Source organism: Stenella coeruleoalba (assembly GCF_951394435.1).
Source record: "Stenella coeruleoalba genome assembly, chromosome: 1".
NCBI classification, from domain to species: domain Eukaryota; kingdom Metazoa; phylum Chordata; class Mammalia; order Artiodactyla; family Delphinidae; genus Stenella; species Stenella coeruleoalba.
The window spans coordinates 9,172,527-9,194,615 of record NC_137169.1 but is presented as its reverse complement, the minus strand read 5'-3'; the positions used below and the strand labels follow the sequence as shown (position 1 = coordinate 9,194,615).

The following is a 22,089-nucleotide window of genomic DNA, read 5'->3' as shown; positions in this document are numbered from 1 at the left end:
GTATTTGGAGAAAACCATTTAAAGAGGAGGTGACTGAGAGAAGGAGTGCAAAAGCCAAAGAGACAGTCAAAAGACACACGACGGAGGAGCTGAAGGAATGGGCACGCTGGCCAGCTAACTGGGGGCTTGTTTGGTGGGCTAGCATAGGAGTCACTGAGGCAGGATTTAAGTACACAGGGAAAGATGCAAAGGAGTGAGTCAGAGGCTAGAGGCCCAGGGGCCTTCCATTACCCTAGATGCCTCCCAGGGCCCCGCCTCACACCTGATGGGAGGCGACTTCACTCCTGGAGACCAAATATTCCATCACTTCTCCCCCGAGCCAGGAACACCCGCCTCCCCACAAGCCCCAGCCACTCCACCCCAAGCCCTCATCCTGGCTGCACCCCAGGCACGCCCACCCTGGTGTAGTAGCCCGGGTAGAGTTTCTCCGTCATGGGGGCGATGTACTCCACCAGGAACTTGTGCCACTCCCGCTCAAAGTTGATCTGGTTCATGTGGATGTCTATGGTCGGCACGTTTTCGTAGCCACCCTGGATGCGGTTGTCCTGGAAGTGACCAAGGAGAGTGTGGTAAGCAGAACTCTAAGATGGGCCCCCTGCCACCCCGCTGGAATTCCAGCCCCCTGCTGTACAGGCTCTGCCTAATCCCCTCCCTTTGACCTGTGAACCCGATGGGATAAGGTTAGGTTACAGGACAAAAGTGAAGGGGATGAGCAGATGTAATGAATGTAAGCAGTCTATTGACTTTCGGTTAATCAAAAAGGAACTCATCCTGGGTGGGCCCTTCAAGGAGGATCTTGAAGAGGGAGACTCTGTGTCCTACTGGCCTGGAAGGAGCAAGCTGCCTGAAATTCTACAGCTGCAAAGAAATGAGTTCTGCCACATGAGCTGGGAAAAGGACCCCAGGCCTCAGATGAGACCCCAATCCCGGCTGATACCATGACTGCAGCCTTGTGAGGCCCTGAGCCGGACTCCCGACCCACAGAAACTGGGAGATAATAAATGGGTGTTGTTTTAAGCTGATAAACTTTGTGGTGATTTGTTACACAGCACAGGAAGCCGATGCAGAAGGCCACAGGTTAGCTGGGGCACTAGCATCCCAGGGCTGGCCCGGTCAGTGGAGCACAAGGGTTCACCAGACCTCACACACGGGCTACGTGAGTTACTGGGTTCTGCGGATGAGCTCTGCCACCAAGCATGTAGGTTAGGCAGTAACCAGAACCACTGCTTAGGCAAGCTGCCAGCCCAAAGGTTAGCTGGTCTCTGAGGCACAGAGGCCCAGGGGCTCATGTGCCTTTAAAAATGGTTCCTGAACTTTCCAAGATGGGTGCAGGTTGCAGGTATGAATCCCTCCTTCAGGGAGTGCACAGCCTGTCACATCCACCATGCCCCTTGCTTCTGCTGTCTGGTGAACTTGGCACTGCTGTCGCTTCCTAATTCTTCTGCGTCCCACACTTGCTCATTCCTCCCCCATCTCCATCCACGCCTCATCTGGGGAAGGAAGCTACATCATTCTAATGAGAAACCAGGAACTGGAAAACCTGCCATTGAAGCTTAAGGTAGCTCAAAGTCACCCAGCGGCAGTGGCAGCTTGAGGACCAACACCCCATCCCATCTCTCAATCCCTCTACTCCTCAGTACCTGCAGGCCCCCCTGCCAGTGCCCCCATCTCCAAGAGTCCCAGAGAGCTTGGCTGGCTTGCCAGGAAAAGAGCCCAGAGGGCAGGCATGGTGGGAGGGGCGGCCCCCATCAGCCGCGGTCCAGGCGCCTGGGACCCCTACCTTGTTATCTCCCAGAGACCACTGGCCATAGTGCTCCATTTCTCCCACCAGCTCATCACAGGCCGTCTCCGTGAAGATGGGGAACCAGTAGACATCTGGGCAAGGCTGGGGAGGGCGGGGACTCGGTCACAGGGTCCAGAGTGGCATCACCGCATTCTCCCCCTGCCCCCATGGCCCTCTGCAGAACCCACCGCAGGCAAGGCCCATCATGTGGTCTATGCCCGGTCCCACACACTGCAGTCTGTGGGCCCTCCATGTCCCCACCAGCGGCCCCAGGGAGCAGGGGCTCAGTGAGCTGCTGAAGGGAGAAGGAAGCAGAGCTCAGAGCTCGCCCTTCTCAGCCAGGAGCAGCCAGGGCCAGGAAAGGGACGTGCGTATCCCCAGTGCCCCAAGGGAGCAGAGGCCCGCAGGCTCCGGGAGAAGCAGAGAAGCATTTGTTTCTCATCCTAGGCCCACGGTCCACAGTTGAGACCACATTTGGGGATATTTTCTTCTTTCTTGTTCAGGCCAGGGAGGAAGCGTCAGGCACCCCCAGGCCCCTGCAGACTCCAGTTGGAAAGTGCCCGCAGGAGGAGGGCGCCCATCCCACTGTCCATTCCCTCACCCCACGCAGTGCCAGAGCATAGAAAGGTGCCTTCTCCCCGCCCGGGTCAGCCGGCTTTGCTCCTCTGCTGTCTGTCCCCCTCCCTGCAGCAGGTGCCGGATGTGAATAAAGCAGCTTTGTTCCCAAACGGCCTCCAGTCCTTACCATCTCCACCATCTTCCCTGCCAGGGCCTTGGTGTAGTTCTCGTGGATGTACTTCTCCTTCCAGTCCTGTGGGGAGTGGGAGAGGTGGGGTTCTCGGGCCTGCCTGGGCCAGCTCGGGCTCACCCCTTGTTCCACCGCATGCGCTGCTCCAAGATGGAGTTCTGCCCCGCAAGCCCCCTGGGGGGTGGGGCGGGGTGGGGCGGGGAGCCGGTATGTGCCTGCGCCACTGGGTCATGTGAGCTGATGGGCCCACAAGTGTGCCTGCAGGAGGGGGTGTCTGCATGTGCGTGTACCCGTGTGTGTGTGTGTGTACAGGTCTGCCTGCAGGTATGTACATGTGCCCACATCAGCCACAAGCTTGCAACGTCTAGGGATGCTGTCATCACAACACCCTCAGAGGTGAGACAGGCTGGGACAGTACACCCATTTTAGAGCTAAGATAACCGAGGCTCCAAAGGTGGAGAGGCTCAACTAAGTCACAGCTGATGGACCACAAACCTCGGCCTCTGACTCCTGGTCCCTCCTCCACCAGACGGCGCTGCCTCTGGCGATATTCTCCTCTCCCCACTGAAATCCTGCCCAACAAGCCCCTGGGGCAGAGGGAGGCGGCGGGGGTGGGGGTGGCTTGGGGTCCCAGCCAAGGTCAGGCTGTGAGAGGGAGGCTCCTCAGGCCACAGGATCACCGGGGTCTCCTCCGCTCCCACCCCTGCCCACCCACGAAGGGCCTCACCTCGGGGTTGCTGAACACCTCCCAGAGGTCGTTATGGAGGTGGGTGGTTTGGTAGCTGTCCAGGGACAGCAGGTGGCCGAAGGCGTGCCGGTTGGTCAGGAACAGGAACACATCCTGGGGAGAACGGGCCGGATGGAAGAGACCCTCCCTCTCCCCTGCACGCCCCCAGGGGTGAGGTGGGGGGGCACGACTGCAGCCTCCTCTGCCCACCAAATTTGAGTTCACCTCATCTCCCCAGTGCCTGGATGAGGCCTGACACTGGGGTTGCAATCAAGGAAGACTTCCTGGAGGACTGAACAGGAATGAAAGAATGAATGTGCAAAAGAAAAGGATGGTGTTCTGATCCTGGAGTAAGTTGTGGGCACAGGGGAAACATTACCCTGCCGTTATAGTCTTTAAAATAACCACAAAATAATATTGGGTGGGGCACGGGGATAGGGTAAGGGCATCTCGGGCACATTACTTGGTGTAAAGGTGGAAAGTTTTAGGTAGAAAGTTTTCTTTAGGCTCTGTCGAAAATGTAAATAAAAGAGGTGGTGTGAAAACAGGTGGTGTGAAAAAAATGATCCTGCAGATCCCGAGGACCAGCCCTCGTGCCCGGGGCCCCAAGTGCCCCCACCAGGGCCTGGCAGCCTTGAAGCAGCCCTGCTGGGATCTCAGAAGCTGCAGGGCCTATGGTGACAAGGTGGCCCATCTTCCCTGTCAACAGGGCCTCTTCTGACTGCCCAGCCCAGGCTAACCTGCTGCCGGATATTGGCACAGAAGGCCATGTCCGGGTCCAGCTTGCTGTGGTGGAATAGGTCCATCTCCTGCAGCTCAGCCCGCAGGGCACTGCCCTTGATCAGGTAGATGTTTGAGATGTAGGGCACGTTCCAGACGCCGCTAAAGGAGAGAAAGGAAGATGGAGGGGGCCACAGGCGATGGCGAGGGGTCATAGTCTGGGGGTCAGGGGGAGGAGGAAAGGGGCAGTCACAGGCTGGGAGGGCACGATGGTGGTGATTTGATTCCCCTACCCTGGGCACATGGGCCCAGGATAACAATCAGAAAGTCCTTCTGTGTGTCTGACTGCAGTCTTCCTTTCTTCAGTTAAACAGGAATTTGACAGCAATAGGACAGGAATACTAGGGAGGGAAACAGATGAGGGTGCCCCCCGTCCTGCAGGTACTCACACACGCCGTCCCTGCACAATGTCCACGTAGTCCTCGGAGCGGGCGTAGTAGCCATCTGCACTCAGTGCCCCCCAGAAGTTCGACCACAGCCTCCCGTGGCGGGTCATCAACGGGGCGATGACATTCCTGGGGAAGGAAGCACCTCAGAGGGAGTCCCTCTGCCACGGGGAGGTTGGGGCAGACCCAGGTATGGGGAAGGGGAGGGACAGTGCCTTCACCCTGCAAGCACCTCCCTAGGGTAGGGCCTGGAGCTGGGTCTGGCCCATCTGGTGCCAGCTCCCTCCCACAGGGCAGCCAGGAAAGGCTGGGGGGGGGGGGTTGGGGGGATGGGAGTGGGGGGGTGAGGCTGGGGCTTGTGGCCGGGAGGTGGGGAACGTCCTAGACCAAGGTAGCCAGGCTGGGAAAAGCCTGGGGTCATAGGTGAGGCCAAGGCGGGGGAGGAGGAGAAAGACAGGGGAGGGGCTCCCACCCCAGGCCCAGGCCCAGGCCCAGGGACATCGTGAGCCCTGGCTCCGAGGGCCTGCTGTTCCAGCAGGCACAGCCCACCCAAGCCTCACTTGTTCTGTTCGATTAGCAGCTGCAGGGTTTTGGGCTCGGTCAGGGCCACATCGGCATCTATGCTGAAGTAGTAGGTGCAGCCACGGTCCTGCCGGCACAAGTCCCTGCAGGGAGGGGGACACAGGGTCAGCGGGGACAGGGTTCTGGCACCAACCTCCCCACCCAGGATCCCAGAGCTACCCCCAGGCTGCAGTCCCCAACCATTGCCCATTATCTACGATCACCAGGTACCAGCCAAGGGTCTTTAGGGAGTTCAGGCCGGCCCTGCTGCAGGTTGGGACCAGCCACCTCCAGGTCCCTCCCAACTCTGAGACCCAACCCCTGGGCTACGGAGCTGTCAAGACAAGGCCCAGAGCCTGGCAAGTGGTGTCTAGTGCCCTGAAAACCTTGCTACTGGCGAGAGCAGGCCCACAGACAGGTGCCTACACTGCCCGGGGCTGTGGGTAAACTGTTTCTGCCTTTCTGGAGGAGAGTCTGACAACTTGTACCCAAAGCCTTAAAAATCTCATACTAAGTAAAGTAAGTCAGACAGAGAAAGACAAATGTGATATCACTTATGCATGGATTCTAATAAAGTAATACAAACCAACTTATTTACAAAACAAATAGACTCACAGACATAGAAAACAAACTTATGGTTACCAAAGAGGAAAGGGGAGGGGGAGAGATAGATTAGGAGTATGGGATTAACAGATACAAACCACTAGATATAAAATAAAAAATAAGGATTTACTCTCCAGCACAGAGAACGATATTCGATATCTTATAATAACCTATAATGGAAAGGAATCTGAAGCTGTACACCTGAAATTAACACAATATTGTAAGTCAACAATAGTTACATAAAAAAAAAAAAATCTATGTTTTTTTTGTTTATCTGGTGCTGGGCTCAGCAAACTACGGGCCACAGTCCAAATCTAGCCCACTGCCTGGTTAGCTCGTGAGCTAAGAACGGTTTGTTGTGTTTTTTAAATTTATTTTATTGAAGTATAGTTGATTTACAATGTTGTGTTAATTTCTGCTGTACAGCAAAGTGATTCAGTTATACACACACCCACACACACACACACACACACATTCTTTTTCATATTCTTTTCCATTATGGTTTATTGCAGGATATTGAATATAGTTCCCTGTACTATACAGTAGGACCTTGTTGTTTTTGTTTGTTTGTTTTGCGGTAGGCGGGCCTCTCACTGTTGTGGCCTCTCCGGTTGCGGAGCACAGGCTCCGGATGCGCAGGCTCAGCGGGCGTGGCTCACAGGCCCAGCCGCTCCACAGCACGTGGGATCTTCCCGGACTGGGGCACGAACCCGTGTCCCCCGCGTCCGCGGGCGGACTCTCAACCACTGCGCCACCAGGGAAGCCGTAGGACCTTGTTGTTTATCCATCTTATAGATAATAGCTTGCATCTGCTAATCCCAAACTCCCAATCCATCCCTCCCCACCCCATCCCACAACTCTGTAAGAACAGTTTTACATTTTTAAATGGTTGGGGAACACAAAAATCAAAAGAAGTCATGTGAAAATCCTATGAAATTCAAATTTCAGTGTTGATAAATAAAATGTTATTGGAGCGCTGCCACACTCATTCATGCTCCAATAGCCGGGCTGAGTGGTCACGGCTGAGCCCACAAAGCCAATTTACACAGACTTACTAGCTAGTCCTTTATAAAACATTTGCCAGTCTCGGATCTGGACTTTCTAATTCTTTTATAGTCAACACAAATTACTTGTTTGTTTTAATGATAAAGGAAAAAAAATCAGAGATTGTTTCTCTCTTGTCAGCATTTATCTACTCTGGGCCTCCAGTCCTTCCTCTTTCTCTCATTTGCTTCCTGAATCCAATTGACAGTGCTCAGCCCCTCCCAGGAGCACCGAGGTTGGCTCAACTATTTCCCCATTTGAGAGATGGGAACACTGAGGCCCAGAGAGGGGCAGGACTTGCTGGAGACCACACAGCCTTCTGAACCTGTCTCCCCGCCTGGTGCTCCTGATACTGCAGCCCCTCTGCCGCGACCCCCAACTCACACGCCCATGTTCCTGGCGTCCGCGTTCGCCACCCGCACCTCGGGGCCCAGCAGTTTCACAGACAGGTACTCGCTGCCATGCTCTGCCAGGAACTGCTCCACCTGAGTCTTATGTTGCTGCTCCTGGGGGTGAGGGGACGGAGGGTGAGGATGAGGCTTCACCCCAGGGACCACAGCACCTTCTGCTACTGCAAGCTGCTCTCCATCATTCCTGGAGCATCCCTGGCCATCTGCTTTCCTATCCCCAGAACTCTGCCCACACCAGACCTTCTGCCTGCAGTGCCCTTCCTGGCCATCCTTGGACCATCCCCCTCTGACCAGGCCAGGCCCACAGGCCTCTTAAGAGCCTCTGTCACCAGGACAGTGCCCCTCACCCCACAAGCCACACACCCATAGTCGCTGATTCTGCTGGGCCAGGGTGTGGCCCAGGGGGGAGTCTGCTTTGCTATAAAATGCTCCAGGCGATCTTCAAAGTGCACTCTGAAAAACAGTTTATACCTGGAGCCCCTGCACCGGGAAGCGGAAGGAGCAGGGTGTTTAGAAACAAACCCAGGGTTCAGAGAGAAACCCAGCTCTGCTCTGATTCGCTGCATGAACTTGGACAAGTCACTTCACCCGTCTCAGCTTCAGTTTCCTCCTCTGTAAAATGGGAGGGTGATCATGCCCCCCTCACGGGGTCACTGCAAGGACTCAACAAGGCAGAGCACAAAGCAGGTCCTCAAAGACTGCCTGGAACACTTCTCTTTTTCTATACAAAGTCACAGTTCATGCGTGTGAGGTTTGATGTCTCCAGGGAAGCTGGGAGCCTCCCAAGGGCAGGACCTACACCCTCGTCCTGTTTCCAGGTGGCACAGTTGAATGAATGTGACCCACGCAGAGCTGAGCTGAGTGGGGGACCACAGGTCCCTGGGGGTGGGGTGCAGACAGTCAGGGCCGAGAGGTCTCGGAAAGGGGTGGCCCTAGACGGGGCAGCTGAGAAGACTCTAGGGAAGGCAAGGAGCCTAAACAGCAGGTAGAATTTGGAGAGCGTATCTGGCTTCTCTCAGCAAAAGCTGAGAGGTGGGACTTTATCTGGCTGGGAAGGAGAGGCAGGCAAGGGAGGGAGCTAGCCCTGCGAGCCATAAAGTAGCAGGCCTCCAGGCCCTCCCCGATTCCTCAGAAGGTACTCAAAGAATGAAAACCAATTTGACCATCACCAGGTCAAATCAGGAAAGACAGCCTGGACCAGGAAGGGAAACAATGACAATGACATCAGCTGAGAGCACCTACTATGCAACTTGTTTAACCCTTGCAGCAATTCTACGTGGCCTGCTCTAACATTATCCCTATCTAATAGACCTAAGAGATGAGAAAACTGAAGCCCAGAGAGGTTGAATAACATGCCCAAGGTCACACAGCTAATATAAGCAGTGATGTTGGGGTTCAAACCCGGCCAGTCTGACTCCCGAGTGAACCCAGCGACTGGGGATACAGCCCACTGCCCACTTCCGTTTGGCCCAGACAACCCTCGTTCAGTCACTTCCTCAGAGGTCTCAGGGCGTCTTGTGAGGCTGAGCCCTTGACCCAAGCCACACGGCGACCCCACCAAGTGCCTGCTACTCACATGGCTGTGAATGAAAAGCCGCAGCCGTTTCCGGGGGTAGTGGAGGCGCAGGAGACGCTGGAAGAACAGGGACAGGAACGGCGTGGGCTGTTCGATGAACACGCCAACCAGGACCATGGGCAGAGCTTCATCCTGCATGGGGAGAGGGCGGCACAAGAGTCCGGCGATGTCCAGCCACTGCGCCACCGCTGAGCCCCGAGGATGGCCTGAGGGATCTGGACCACAGGCAGACGCTTGCGGACTTAGCAGGAAAGGGGCCTGGGACGGGGCGCTCCGAGCAGGATGTGCAGATGGCAGAGGCAGGGACTGGCAGGGAAGCAGCAGGAGGCTGTCCCTGCCAGGGACCAGAGCAGCGTGAGCCCAGACGTGGAGCGAGGACAGGTTGACGGCACGCCGTCGGGAGGGCTTGGCTGGCATGGGGTCTGAGGTGGGCCTTAAATGAGGAGTAAGTTTTGTGGGATGGGGAGAAGGCTGCAGGAGTACCCGAAGGACCAAGCAAAAGAAACCGGAACGTAGGCATCTGGGGGAAGCTGGAGCGTGTAGTTTGAGAAGGTTTCCAGGAGGAGGTGCATAGGTGAGGCGGGGGAGGATGGAACCCCAGACAGGGAGGTGACCCCTTTACCTCCCACCAAAGACAACAGAGTCTCCAGAATCCACCATCCTCCCCTGCCCGAGGGACGGAACCCCGGGGTCCAGCAGCCTCACCCCGATGCCCTTGAGGCTGCGCAGGCCCTCATCACACACAGCACATCCCGTCTCAAAGGTCCAGAAGCGTGGGATGTAGTTGCCCAGGTAGTTCAGCTGCAGCTGTGGGGAGACGAGGGGTCTGAGAGGAAACAGGCTCAGCCCCCCCGCCCCCTCCAACCAACAAGGCACATCTCCCTGGGCCCCTTGTGGGCCTGCACCCCAGCCTCCCCTAAGGGGGCAGAAATGTGGCTTTATTTGGGGTGGGACTTGGAGAACATCTCCGTCCCCCTGGAGATCACCAAAGCTGCTCTGAGGGAGGGCCGAGGGAGGACTCAGCGCTCTGGTGCTTCTTCATCTTTGGATCTCCTGGGAGCTTGGAAAATGCAGATTCCTGAGCCCCACCCCTGCAGACATTCCAAATGAGCAGCTCTTGGGTGGCATCAGGAAATCTGCATTTGAACACCCTCTCCTTCCCCTCCGCCCACGTGATTCCGACGAGGGTGGTCAAGGACCACACTCCAAGAAATGTGCTGTGATCCAGGGGCCCGTTCCCCAGGGTCCAGTTGGGTCTGGCCTGCTCCCCCGCCCCTTCTGTAGCTCTGGGAGCACAGGGAACAGTCTGTCCTGTTCAGGGCTGGCGAGTCCTCAGGCCCTGCTACAAACATTCAATCGATGTTTGTTGAATGTAGAAACAAGCCTGCCCGGGAGTGGCAGAGTACAGATGACTCAGGGCAGCCCAGTCTGGGCCTGGATACGGACAGGAGCCTCCTTTGTGGTCCAGCAGAGATGGACAGGGCATCACCAACCACCACAGTAAGGAGAGAAGGCACCATACTGAACTCAGATGTGAGGTCAGAGGCAATGAGTGGGTCCCAGGTGGGTGGCCCTGACCCCAAGGAGAAGCTGTGGTGTCACAGTGGGAGCACAATTGGGATTCTGGACCCCCATCCCACTCTCCCCCGGGAGCTGGGGCCCCTCCCTACCTTGGTAGGCCCATTGCCATGAATCAGGACTGGGAGGGTGTCGTAAGCCAGGTTCCTTGCTCTCACTTGGCCCATTTCAAACTTGAGCACCACCTCATCTGTGGGGGCAGAGAGCAGAGACGTGTCCAGCATCAGGCCCACAGGCCAAGCTCCAGGGCTCACAGGATGGGCTGGAATCCGAAGCCTCCCCCAGTGAGGCCGTGGGCTAGTCACTTCACCTCTCTGAGCCTCAGTTTCCTCATCTGTAAAATGGGGGTTAGAGTGGGAGGATTCCGTGTCCTGCGAGCACTTAGCACCACGCCTGGCACGTGGTAGGCATGGAATCCATGGCAACCCCTACTGTTTGTTGTGATTACTTATTAGAGCCAGAAGCAGAGGATGGGAGCAAGCAAAGACCTGAAACATCCCAGCTCCAGGTGCAGTTCAACCAGCAGGGAGGCCTGGGTCGGGCAGGGACAGATCCTGTCCCGGTGGAGAAAGCCCCTGCAATAGGGTCCCAATATCCTAGCTCTGACCTGGTCAGTCTGCACGTAAGACAGCGGGTAGGACGCTGCCTTGCCTGACAGTTATAAAAGGCAGAAGGGCCTTTTCCCAGAGGCCTGAGAAGACGCCGGGCTGGGAGGCCTTTTGTGGTAGGTGATCACGTGATGGGAGCCCCTCTGTGCAAGCTCCCGATCCACCTAAGAGGTGGTCTGGACCCAGCTTCTTAACAGAGGTCCACAAACTCCCAGAACCCACAGGCCAAAGCGTGCCATGCTGCTGCACCTCCCTGGGAGGGGAGCCGGAGCTCTCCTCAGATTCTCAAAGGGGTCCATTTACCCCGTTAAATCACCAATCAATGATCTGGTCCAAATTCTCTTTTCTAAGCATGGGAAAACTGAGGCCTGAGGGGTGTGTGTGCGTGTCTTGCCTGAGGTCACCCAGCAAGATAGTGGCAAAGCAATGTCATCGCCAGCCACCGACAGGACCAGGCCAAGAGCATTTGTGGTTTCAAGGGCCAAGGGGCCTCTCTGCTCCCGAAGTCATCCATCAACTCCCTGCCCCCAGCCCAGGAAGTCTTCACCTGGGAGGTGGGAGGGCAGGGGAAGGAGGTGAAGCAGGCTCACCTCTAAAGACCAGTTATGCAGGGCAGGGATCCGGTACCCGCTGAGCGCATCACCCAGCTCCTCCCAGGCTGAGCCCTGGTGGCCGGCAGGCTCTCTGGAATGACCTCTTAGCCCTCCTCTCTCCACCCCTAGAGAGACACAGCTCTGCCCCCAGAGGACATCCAGGTGGTCTCTGGGGACCTGGGCATGAGGTGGGTGACATCCCAGCACAACAACCCGAGAGGAACCTCCTCGGCTCAGGCCCTGCCTGGAATCCTCATCTCCTTACCACTCCTCTCAGGATCCCCCTCCCTGTCAGGGCTGCTCACCCAAGGCTCCATCCAGATTCTGGAAGATACGGCAACGGTGGTCCAGGGTGATGTTGATCCCCTCCTGCAGGAAAGAGGGCACCAGGCTGCAGCAGGGACAGGCCCTGGCAGAGGACAAGGCTCCATCACCCAGTGTGGGGAATCTGTCCCCCGACTTCTGCCACTTCCTTTCCCCACACCCACTTCGCCCTGTCACATCAGGGCAGCTGGGAGCCTTGGGAAGGCCAGCCAGTGGCCAAGCCCCTGGGATCTACTAGTCTAGTGGCTCTATTCATAGAGAACCAGGGACTCTCAGAACTGGAAGGAATCCAAGGAAACAGCTGGTTCAACTACTACAACCACCATAGTAACAACAAATGCTTGTTTAGCACTTTACTATGTGCCAATCACATCCTAAGTATTATATGTACATTAATTTAATCCACACAACACCCTTGAAGATCCCACATGCCGCGGAGCAACTAAGCCCGTGCGCCACAACCACTGAGCCTGCGCTCTAGAGCCCACAAGCCACAACTACTGAGCCCGCGTGCCACAACTACTGGAGCCCACGTGCCTAGAGCCCGTGCTCCACAATAAGAGAAGCCACGGCAATGAGAAGCCCGCGCACCGCGCACCGCAACGAAGGGTAGCCCCCGCTCGCCGCAACTAGAGAAAGCCCGTGCGCAGCAGTGAAGACCCAACGCAGCCAAATAAGTAAGTAAATAAATAAATAAAAATTTAAAAAAACAAACAAGGCACAGAGAGGTTGGATAACTTGCTCAAGGTAGTAATTGGCTAAGCTGGCATCTGAGCCTGGCAGCCTGGCCCTGAGGTCCACGTTCACTGCATAATGCTGCCTCTTCGAGATCTGACTGTGTCTCATGGAGCCCTAGGCCAGGCCAAGTGACACTCTAGGCTCAGCCTTCATCCCACAGAGAACAGCTCCACTGTTTTGTTTTAGACCATGGGCTTCTGCTAGCAATGTCACTGGAGGCAAAGGGGAAGGAGGAGCAAGGACTGAGCTAACTAAAGATCAAGTTCATAGTTTCCACTGCACAAGTCCAATTGCTTCATTTCATTATTTCATGGATAACCAAAATCGAGGCCCAAAGAGGGAAAGTGAGTTACCCTACATCACGCAGCACAGAATAAACAGGGGTTGGGCGGGTAAGCAGGGAAGAATCCAGGAATACTGACGCCCCTCAAGGGCTCCCTAAATTTCCTGCCTGCCCAGAGGACACCGGCTGGCTTTGGGGCTACACTGGCCCAGTTCTACTGCCTCCCTTCCCCTCAATGATCTCTGCTTTTCTTTTTTTGGCCTTGCCACGTGGCTTGAGGGATCTTAGTTCCCCAACCAGGGATTGAACCCGCACCCTCGGCAATGAAAGTTCAGAGTCCTAACCCCTGGACCAGCAGGGAATTCCCCAATGATCCCTGCCTTGAGACAGGCTGAGAGGCCTAGCTTCTGGGGCCCAGGTCCAGCCAAGATCACATCAGCCCCCTAGAAACCCTCCAGGTAGGGTTGGGTAGGGGCAGCTCAGCCTGTCAGTTCCTTTCATGACCATCCTCACCACCTGACATGAGGCTGTAAATTCCTTGTGTCCCCAGCTTGAAGGTCCACGAGGGCAGAGACCCCAACTGTCTTGTTCATTGCCATATCCCTGCCCTACACCTGACAGTGTCTCACACACCACAGGCACTCAATAAATACCTGCTGAAAAAATGAGTGAATCGAAGAATAGATAAATGGAGTGTCAATGCCCAACCCAGGGGGTCAGGCCTGGGGGGCAGGGGCTGCTCCCAGTGCCGCCTGGTCTGGGGGAATCCAGCGTCAAGATCCCACAGTCCCACCCACTGCCTCTTACCCTCTTCTCCGGGTCCAAGAAGATCTTGGTGTAAAAGAGCTGGTCACTGTCACTGTCCTGACCCTCCCACTCGGCCACCAGTTTGCTGAGGTTGGGGGCATAACCGATGAAGCCTGGGGGTGGGGGACACACAGAGACAGACACTTAGCTTCCGGCCTCTAAGCCAGGGGCCTCTTCCCAGCCTCCCCTCTCATCCACCTCCCTCTTCCTTACCCATAAGCCCCGCCTCCTCTCAGAAGCCCTCCTGGATTGAGAAGAGGTGATGTCTACAGGTTGGAAACAGCCTGCCAGTTAATGCCACTTGGTGACAAGTTCCCACTGAGCCCAGAGAGAAAAATCAGTGCTGTCCATTAAGCTGCACCAGCTCAGGTCCTGGGCACCACACAGGTGGTGAATAAATGAATTAGACCAGAAGCCCAGGAGAGCAGGGCTGGTGGGGCATAGGCTTGGAGCCCCTTTTCTAGTTATCTGAGAAACTTGACCCAGAGAAGGGCAGAGGCTGAGCCAAGGTCACACAGTACAGGAGGGCTTAGAGGGTAAGGCCCACACAGACCCCAGGCTACAGTGCAGACTGGTGAGAAGGGAAGAGAAAAGGGAGAAGGTGGGCAGCCAGGGAGGGCCCTGCCCTAGGGAACACCTCTACCCCTGGGCCAGGGCCAGGCCATCTGGACTGTGCTAACTCTCTTGGCCAATGGGGAAACGTGGTCCCTGGGGGCGGATCCCCCTTCCGTGGCTGGACAGAGGAATCCAGAATAAAATATGGATTTTATTCTCCGTGCAGTAGGAAGTCACTGAGTGATGTGTGCAGACTCGCATCCGGCTGCTGGGTGGAGGATGGACTGGAAGGGGCGAGGGTGGAGGCTGGCAGAGCAGTTAGGAGACTAGTGCCTATGCCAGGGGCCCCATGAGGCAGCGGCAAGGGGCCTGGACATGAGAGGGCAGATTCCAGGGATCTTTTGAACTGGAAGTGGTGTGACCTGCTGATGGACTAAGGTGCGGGAAGGCAAGGGAGGAATCAGGGGTGACTCTCGACTCCCTGTTTTGCCCTGTGCAGATGGGGGGCTATTGAATGAGACAAGGAAGATTGCAGAGAAGCTGATTTAAGGGTTAAAAAATCAGGAGTTCTACTGAGGTCATTCTGCATTCAGGACCCGTGAGCCATCCGCATGGGATGTCAAGCCAGGGGGGATCTGCACCCAGGCAGCAGACGGACCCCTCTGGAGCCTGCCCAGCCTGCCACACACTCCGCACCCGGGCCCCTCACCTCCAGAGCCCAGGAACCTCTTGCCGTCAGATACCACCGGGTACTTGGCCTCCAGCCTGCGGTCTGGGTAGATGAGCTCCTCGGCAGAGAAGACCACTTGGCTCCTGGCCTGCCGGAACTTCTTCAGGAGCTCTCGGGGCCCCGAGGCAAACACCACGTCGTAGCTATGGCCAGAGCCGGGAGAAGACAGGCAGGGCAAAGGTGAACAGGGAGGAGAAGGGGCGGGGGAGAGCAGGGCGGGGGAGAGGGAGGCAGGGGCTCAGGAGGGCACAGGCAGGAGGAGACCAGGGATCAAGGCTCCCCCCCCTCCTCCCACGCCAGCCCCAGGCCACGTCTGGGAAATAGATCTGCTCTGTTGCCTTTGCCCCTGCCCACCACGTTTCCACCCCCTTCCTGGGCAGAGACGTGGTCCCCATAATCTGTGCCCATCTCACACTCAAAGCATAGCTCACCATACCTGGGCAGGTCCCCCCACCCATCTTTTCACCAAGAGTGGACATGGGTCTTTTCTGGGGTTCACAGACCCCTTAAAACTGCAGGCAACCTTAGCTAGAGTAACCCCCCTCATCCCTGATGTCCTGGCAGGACCTCATTCTAGAATATTCCTCTACCTCTCAGCTGCCTACCTGTCTGTGAAGAGAATGACCAGGTTCTCCTTGTCTGCGTGCTTCTCCAGGGCTTTCTTCAGTAGTCGAACCTTCAGCCCTCCACCTGCCGACATCTCCTTCTCCTCATGCCAGTCCTCCCCCAGCCCCAGCGCCTGCAGAGAAAGGCCCCTTAACATGAGCTTTTGGTAAAGAAAAGATCTGGCCAGCTCAATTTCCACCCCCACCTGGGCAGTGCACATCTGTGCTTCTGTCTGTGTCCAGCACCTCCTCCCCTCCCCATGGGAAACCATTCTAAGACATAAGTGGGGCTGAGCAGGCTCCTGGTGTGGTCATGTGACCATGGCTGGCCAATCAGAGTCTCCCATCTCTCCCAGAGCCATGAGTTTGAGCATGTAACCCAAGTAGGGCCTATCAGAGTCTTCCCTGGGACTGTTCTGTTAAAAGTAAGGAAAGGTTGTCTTGTTCTGCTGAGGTTGTGAAGCTGGGGCATGTGGGTCTATGGCTGGTGGTCATCCTGCTACCATGTAGAGAGAGCATGTCTGCAAATGAAAACAAACAGGGCCTAGAGATGGAAAGACAAGGCCCTTACCATGCTGCTTGAACGCCTAGATCCAGCTATGCCTGAAGCAACCCGCTGCCTCAAGCCCCATTTATGTAAACGAATACACTTTCTTATAATGAACTTTTTTTAATTTATTTATTTTATTTATTTATTTTTGGCTGCATTGGGTCTTTGTTCCTGCACACGGGCTTTCTCTAGTTGTGGTGAGTGGGGGCTACTCTTCATTGTGGTACGCGGGCTTCTCACTGCAGTGGCTTCTCTTGTTGCGAAGCATGGGCTCTAGGTGCGCGGGCTCCAGTAGTTGCAGCGCATGGGCTTAGCTGCTCCTCGGCATGTGGGATCTTCCTGGACTAGGGCTCGAACCCCTGTCCCCTCCATTGGCAGGCAAATTCTTAACCACTGCACCACCAGGGAAGCCACAAACGAATACACTTTCTTTCTGGCTTAAAGCCACTACACTGCAAGCTGTGTAGGCAGTGCCCTGGTCTGTCTCGTCCATCATTCTGTCCCCAGTGCCAACCACGGCACCTGACACAAGGAGGCACTCAGCACACTCAGTGAAATGGAGGAATCTCTCCCTGCAGGGCTCAGCCCCACAGACTGCACGCACAGGACATGAAATCCATGCCACCAGTGGACATGGCATTAGCTTGTGTTTCTTTACAGCAGTGTTTATACAGGTAAGATATCCAGACAAGGGCATCCCCAAATCACCTGGGAGGCCTTGTGGAAATGCTGATCCCCAGGCCCTACCCTCTAAACTAGCCACAGGTCCCCAGGTGAGTCTTATGCACTAACATGAGTATGCCCACATACCTCTCGAGTCTCACCTTCCACACACCCTCTATCTCCAGCACCTCCTAGACTTCGCTTATGGTCTTCCCATCTTACTTTTCCAGAAGATTTCCCTTTGGGCCCAAGTCAGTTTGGGAAAGGCAGACATCCAGCTCCTGGACTCTCCCACCACCCCTCGGCTATCTCTGCCCCACCTGGGGAGCCCCTTACCTGGATCTTGTAGTTGAAGAACTGAGCTGAGCGCTTGAAGCGTCGGAAGCCCTCGGTCTCCTTTGTGGCCACCGTGAGGACCAAAAGGTTGTCTAGGGACAGAGAAGGGAATGAAGGATGAAGAGAGGTGACAGCAGGAATGGATGACCGTGCCCAGCGGGATGTGTCAAATCCCACAGGACGTATCTTCATGTCAACCCATTATAGACAAGGGCCCAGGGCCCAGATAGGAAGAGACACACCTAAGACTACTCAGCTGGTTAATGACAGAGCTGGGACATAACCTGGGTCTCCCAATTCTCCTTCAGGGCTCCGTTCATCTGGTAACTGACCAATGTGGCAGGAAGTACCCAGAGCAGAGGTGTCTGCACCTTGCATGGTGAGACTGGGTCTCTCTGGATTTAGGAGCAGAGGAAAGGATTCGCTCTGAATGCTGAACAACAGGAGGACCTCTCTGGCCAATATCAGACATTAGCCTGGCAACAATCACAGCTCTCCATGCCCGCACTCAGGGCAGACATTGCTAATCAATCCCAACAGACTTTCTTGCTGAGCCTCACTTGGCCTTGGATTCTCCCAACACTGTGAGAACCAATAAGAGCTGGCCTGCAGTGGAAACTGACTTGAAATCCTGGCCTTTGGCCAGAGCGGCTATGCTACCTTTTTAACAAGGGACCTCTCTGGGCTCTGTAGTGTGGCTTCACCTCTGCAACAGAACCTGCTGAAAACACTCCCAGATGCCATTTCTGGGAGCCGTGAAGAAGCACCTCCCAGCCCATACTTTGAGGCTGTGTTCTACGAGAAGTGAAGGCTCTGGGAGTCCCCTGGTGGCCTAGTGGTTACGATTTCGGGCTTTCACTGCTGAGGCCCTGGTTCAATCCCTGGTCGGGGACCTGAGATCCCACATGCCGCGCTGCACAGGAGAAACAAAAAAAAAAATTCCCTGTAGCTGGCCTGGTTAGGCTCCTAGCTCTGCTCCTTACCAACTGTGTGACCTTGGGAAAGTCCTTGACCCTTCTGAGCTGGTTTCCCCCTCGTAAAATAGGGATAGTAGTAGTACCTACCTCCCAGGGCTGCTGGACTAATTAAATGAGATCAGGCCTGTAAAATCCTTGTTGGGATACTGGCACACACTAAGCTATTATTGGTGCTTATTACTGAGAGGCAAACGCCTTGCTCTGGCATTCAAGGCCCCCGTTGATTGGCCTGGTGACACACTCATTCCCTCCATTGAGTGGGCCCTCCTCCTGGCTGGGCTCCTCCCTCCTGCTAGGGCTTCCTCTCTCTGCTCTTTCTCTAACCTTCCTCCAGGTCCCAGGGCCAGTGATACTTCTTCCCTGCCACCACCTCTATGAAGCCTTCTTGGATTTCTCCTGACCTCTCTCTGAGCAGAGGGCAGGACCCCACTTTGCAGCGCCCATCATTGTTTCACTAGGTGAGCCTTACTTCCCTGGGGTCCAGGTCTTAACACTTTTCTGGGTGAACAGACTCACCAAGTGGCCAGGCCAGCACAGGCAGGTAAGGCCCTCCCACCTCGACCTCCCCAGGAAGTCAGGAGGAGCCTGGGCTAAAAGAACAAAGAAGTCCAGCCTGACAGAGCTGGCTGAGCCGAGCTGCAGGCTGCTGGTCCCAGAGCAAGGGGTTGGTGCCAGGTGGCCCAGCCAGGACTGGCAAGAATCTGCTGCGGGTGGGTCCAGAGACCTGGGGCAGAAGCGGGTGGATTCATTAGGCAGATACGGAGAGGGGAGACCTCACCATCTGACCCTGGGGTCCAGGAAAGAGGGGTGCTGCTCACACTTGGGGAAGGGCTCCCCCCAGCTCCTGCCAGGATGGTTAAGTCTGCCCTCAGGCAAGGAGAGCCAGAGCCCCAGCTCTGAGGCCCTCTTGTCGACAACAGGGGCTGCTGGGGACAGGAAGAGTGTCACATTTCATGGATGGAAAAAGCCAGCGTGTGTATCTATGTGAGATTCTGGACTCTCCGTTGGACCAGGGCTCCTGAAGTCAGGAAGTGGGGGAGGGGAAGTGAGGAACCCAAGACTCAGACACGGTAACCTGCCCAAGGGAGCCACGAAGTGGCAGCACCATGATTTGGACCCAGATACCCGGACCCAGAATCCCCTCTCTTCACCTCTGCATGCACCGCTCAGGCCTGAGACGTGGCCAGGCGTCCATCTCCATCTGTCTAATGAGAGTGTCCAGCTCAGGCCATGCTGGACCCTCCCCACATGCCCCCTTCCTCCTGCCCAGCCTGTCTCCACTCAGTTTTCCTGCCAGGTGCTTGCAACGGCGCCTTAACAAATCCTGGGTTCCTTGGGCAACACAACGCCCACTCTCCTGGCCAAGGACCCCACAGTCCCCCAGTGCTGAGGGCCCCAAACCTGCCTGCATATCGGCATCACAAGGGAGGCTGTGACATCCACATTCCTGGGCCCCAGGACCACAGATCAGAGATGGACCCAGGAGTCTGGATTTGTCCTACATTCCCCTGGTGATTTCTGATGTCAGCCACGTTTAGAAACCCATCCCTTGGTCCTCTGACTCTGGGCTCCAATGCAGGGGCCTGGGAGGTGGTTCACAGCAAGAGAACTCAAGGCAGGCCCCTCCCCTAAGGGACCCTGGCATCACCCCTCAACACCCCCATGAAACTGCGTCGCTGAATCCAGCCACCCCATTCCTTTGTCCTGCCTGCAAAACTTGCTCCTTCCCCTGAAAAGGCCCCAGGCCACTTCCTCCAGGAAGCCCTCCTCAATCTCATCCCCTTACCCAGTCAGTCCTCGGCCCGTGAAGTCTCCGTGTGCACAGTAGGTGAAGTACCGGTACAAACCTGCTTCTCCCTTTGCCAGGCCAGGCCCACGTCTCTATTTCCTTGGTGTCCCTCCCCCTCCCCAGGACTCGGAGTGAGTGTGACTTGGGCCTCAGGTGCAGTGTCTGGCCTTCAGGAGCCCTGTGGAGGTGACTAGGAAGCGCTAGCACTGCTGAGCCTTTTCTAGGTGCCATGCACCTTGTGAAGCGTGTTACATTCGTTATCAAATTTAACCATCAACACCCTGTGCGGTAGGTGATATTTCTACCCCCCTTCTACAGGTGAGGAAACTGAGGCACAGAGAGGCTATATAACCTCGAGGTCACAGGACCTCGAAGTGAGGAGGAAACGAGCTGGAATTCCAAATGCCCATGCCCTTCACCACACTGTTTCCCTGTCCAACAACCCGGAATGCTGGGAATCCCAGCTGTAGACTGAATCCAGCATTTCCAGCCACCTTCTCTCAGGCCTCCCCAGTGTGGGCACCCGCTCCAGTCACCAGATGAGGTCTCTTCCCAACTCACTGCACAGCCAGAGCTCTGGGCAGCCTACAGGTGACAACGTGGCCCAGGGCCCCGCCCACCTGCTTCTGTCTGGCCCAGCCAGCCGCCTTGGGCTGAGGCCAGGGCCCACATGAGGCCCAACATACAGGGCTCTTGGTCCCCCTGACCCGCTGCTCAAAGTCCAGCAGTGGTTTCCCCAGATGGATGACCCATGATCCAGGGTCAGCAGAGACAAACCAGAGAGCAGAGTGGAGTGGCAACTGCCACAGATTGCTGGGACAGTAACTTAGCCTCTCTGTGCCTCTGTTTTCTTATCTGTAAAATGGGAGTAATAACAATAGTACCAGGGAATTCTTTGGCGGTCCAGGAGTGGTTAGGACTCTGCACTTTTACTGACAAGGGCCCGGGTTCAATCCCTGGTCAGGGAATTAAAGTGCTGCCCTGGGGGGCAGGGATGGAGAGGAGCTGCCTTCCTGAGGGTGAGAATGACGGGGAGTGGGGGGGCACGGGGGCCGTGCGGGGAGTGCAGACATCTCTCTGGGATCCTAAGAGAACGCTGAGGACTCAGGCCCCGTTCGGCTGTGCTCCCTCAGATGCCACCTCCTCTCCCCAAGCAGTGCCGGTCCAGGCAAGGGGGTGGAGGGTCAGCGTGTGGCCTTGGCTCCCTAGGCACGGTCATGACACACCCAGGCTGCTCTCTGGGGAGGCGGGAATGAATGAAGCTCCTCTCCCATCCCCCACACCCACCTGGGGCTGGAACGGAAGCCAGGAGATGGGGATTCCCAGGGCTGGAGCCAGCCCTGCCTCTTCCCCAGGTCTGGCCTCCCACTCATTTCTGCCACCTCAGGGCTCCTGAGACTCCCCCGCCCTGACACACACACAGCCAGCTGGGTCTGCCTGCTTCTCCATTTCCTGCAGCGGAACAGCACAACCTGAAGCTCCCACCCAAGACCAACCGGCATCCCTGGAGTCTCAGGTCTCAGCGGCCATCAGGCTCAGGCTGCTCCTTCCCTCTCCGTGGCCAGATGAAGGCCTGCAGGGAAAGGCATGGGCCCAGGGAGACAGGGGGTCTCAGCCAGAAGCAACTACAAAAAGAAGGACGGGGGCTTCCCTGGTGGCACAGTGGTTGGGAGTCCGCCTGCCGATGCGGGGGACGTGGGTTCATGCCCCGGTCCGGGAGGATCCCGCGTACCACGGAGCGGCTGGGCCCGTGAGCCGTGGCCGCTGGGCCTGCGCGTCCGGAGCCTGTGCTCCGCAACGGGAGAGGCCACAACAGTGAGAGGCCCGCGTACCACAAAAAAAAAAAAAAAAAAAAGAAGGACGGACCATGTTGCTCCTGGACTCTCCCACCCCCTCAGCTCTGTGCAAATTTGCTTGTTTGGATGCCGCTTTGTTGAAGGCCTTTTTCTTTCCCCCACATCAGTCTGGGGGCCCCCCAGCACAGGGCACTGTCTCCTCCCTCAGGCACAGGGCTCTCTGGGAGCAGAGGGCTGTGTCTCCCCCATCAGACTGGGCGTCCACTGGGGTGAGGAGCTCTGTGTCCTCCCTCAGATTGGGAGCACGCTGAAAGGGACAACTGTCCCTCTTTCTATCCGTGTATCTCCCGGCAACACCTGCCCCCCCATCTGGAGCTGGGGGTCAGCAGGAATGAGCAGAGGGTCTGAGTCCCAGTCAATGATGCTACTTCCAATCAGCTGTGGCAACCTGAGACCAGGTGTTTAACCGTTTAGGGTCTCAGTCTTCCTATCTGTAAAATGAGGCCAATGATTCCTTATGTATCAAAAGGGTTTGAATG

General features: G+C 56.3%; 1 protein-coding gene across 1 annotated transcript in view; it reads right to left on the bottom strand.

The window, feature by feature from the left end:
- The window catches only part of PLOD1 (procollagen-lysine,2-oxoglutarate 5-dioxygenase 1), a 28,091-nt gene that overhangs the window by 4,064 nt on the left and 1,938 nt on the right, over window positions 1-22,089 (bottom strand). The window contains exons 2-17 of the mRNA XM_079938706.1: window positions 16,989-17,080; window positions 15,440-15,573; window positions 14,814-14,977; window positions 13,550-13,662; window positions 11,703-11,766; window positions 10,289-10,386; window positions 9,324-9,425; window positions 8,619-8,750; window positions 7,017-7,138; window positions 4,985-5,089; window positions 4,428-4,553; window positions 3,999-4,140; window positions 3,259-3,372; window positions 2,529-2,594; window positions 1,781-1,885; window positions 399-545 (exon numbers count right to left, since the gene is read on the bottom strand). Of these exons, the coding sequence (XP_079794832.1) occupies window positions 399-545; window positions 1,781-1,885; window positions 2,529-2,594; window positions 3,259-3,372; window positions 3,999-4,140; window positions 4,428-4,553; window positions 4,985-5,089; window positions 7,017-7,138; window positions 8,619-8,750; window positions 9,324-9,425; window positions 10,289-10,386; window positions 11,703-11,766; window positions 13,550-13,662; window positions 14,814-14,977; window positions 15,440-15,573; window positions 16,989-17,080 (1,826 nt within the window). The remainder of the gene's footprint in view (window positions 1-398; window positions 546-1,780; window positions 1,886-2,528; window positions 2,595-3,258; window positions 3,373-3,998; window positions 4,141-4,427; window positions 4,554-4,984; window positions 5,090-7,016; window positions 7,139-8,618; window positions 8,751-9,323; window positions 9,426-10,288; window positions 10,387-11,702; window positions 11,767-13,549; window positions 13,663-14,813; window positions 14,978-15,439; window positions 15,574-16,988; window positions 17,081-22,089) is intronic.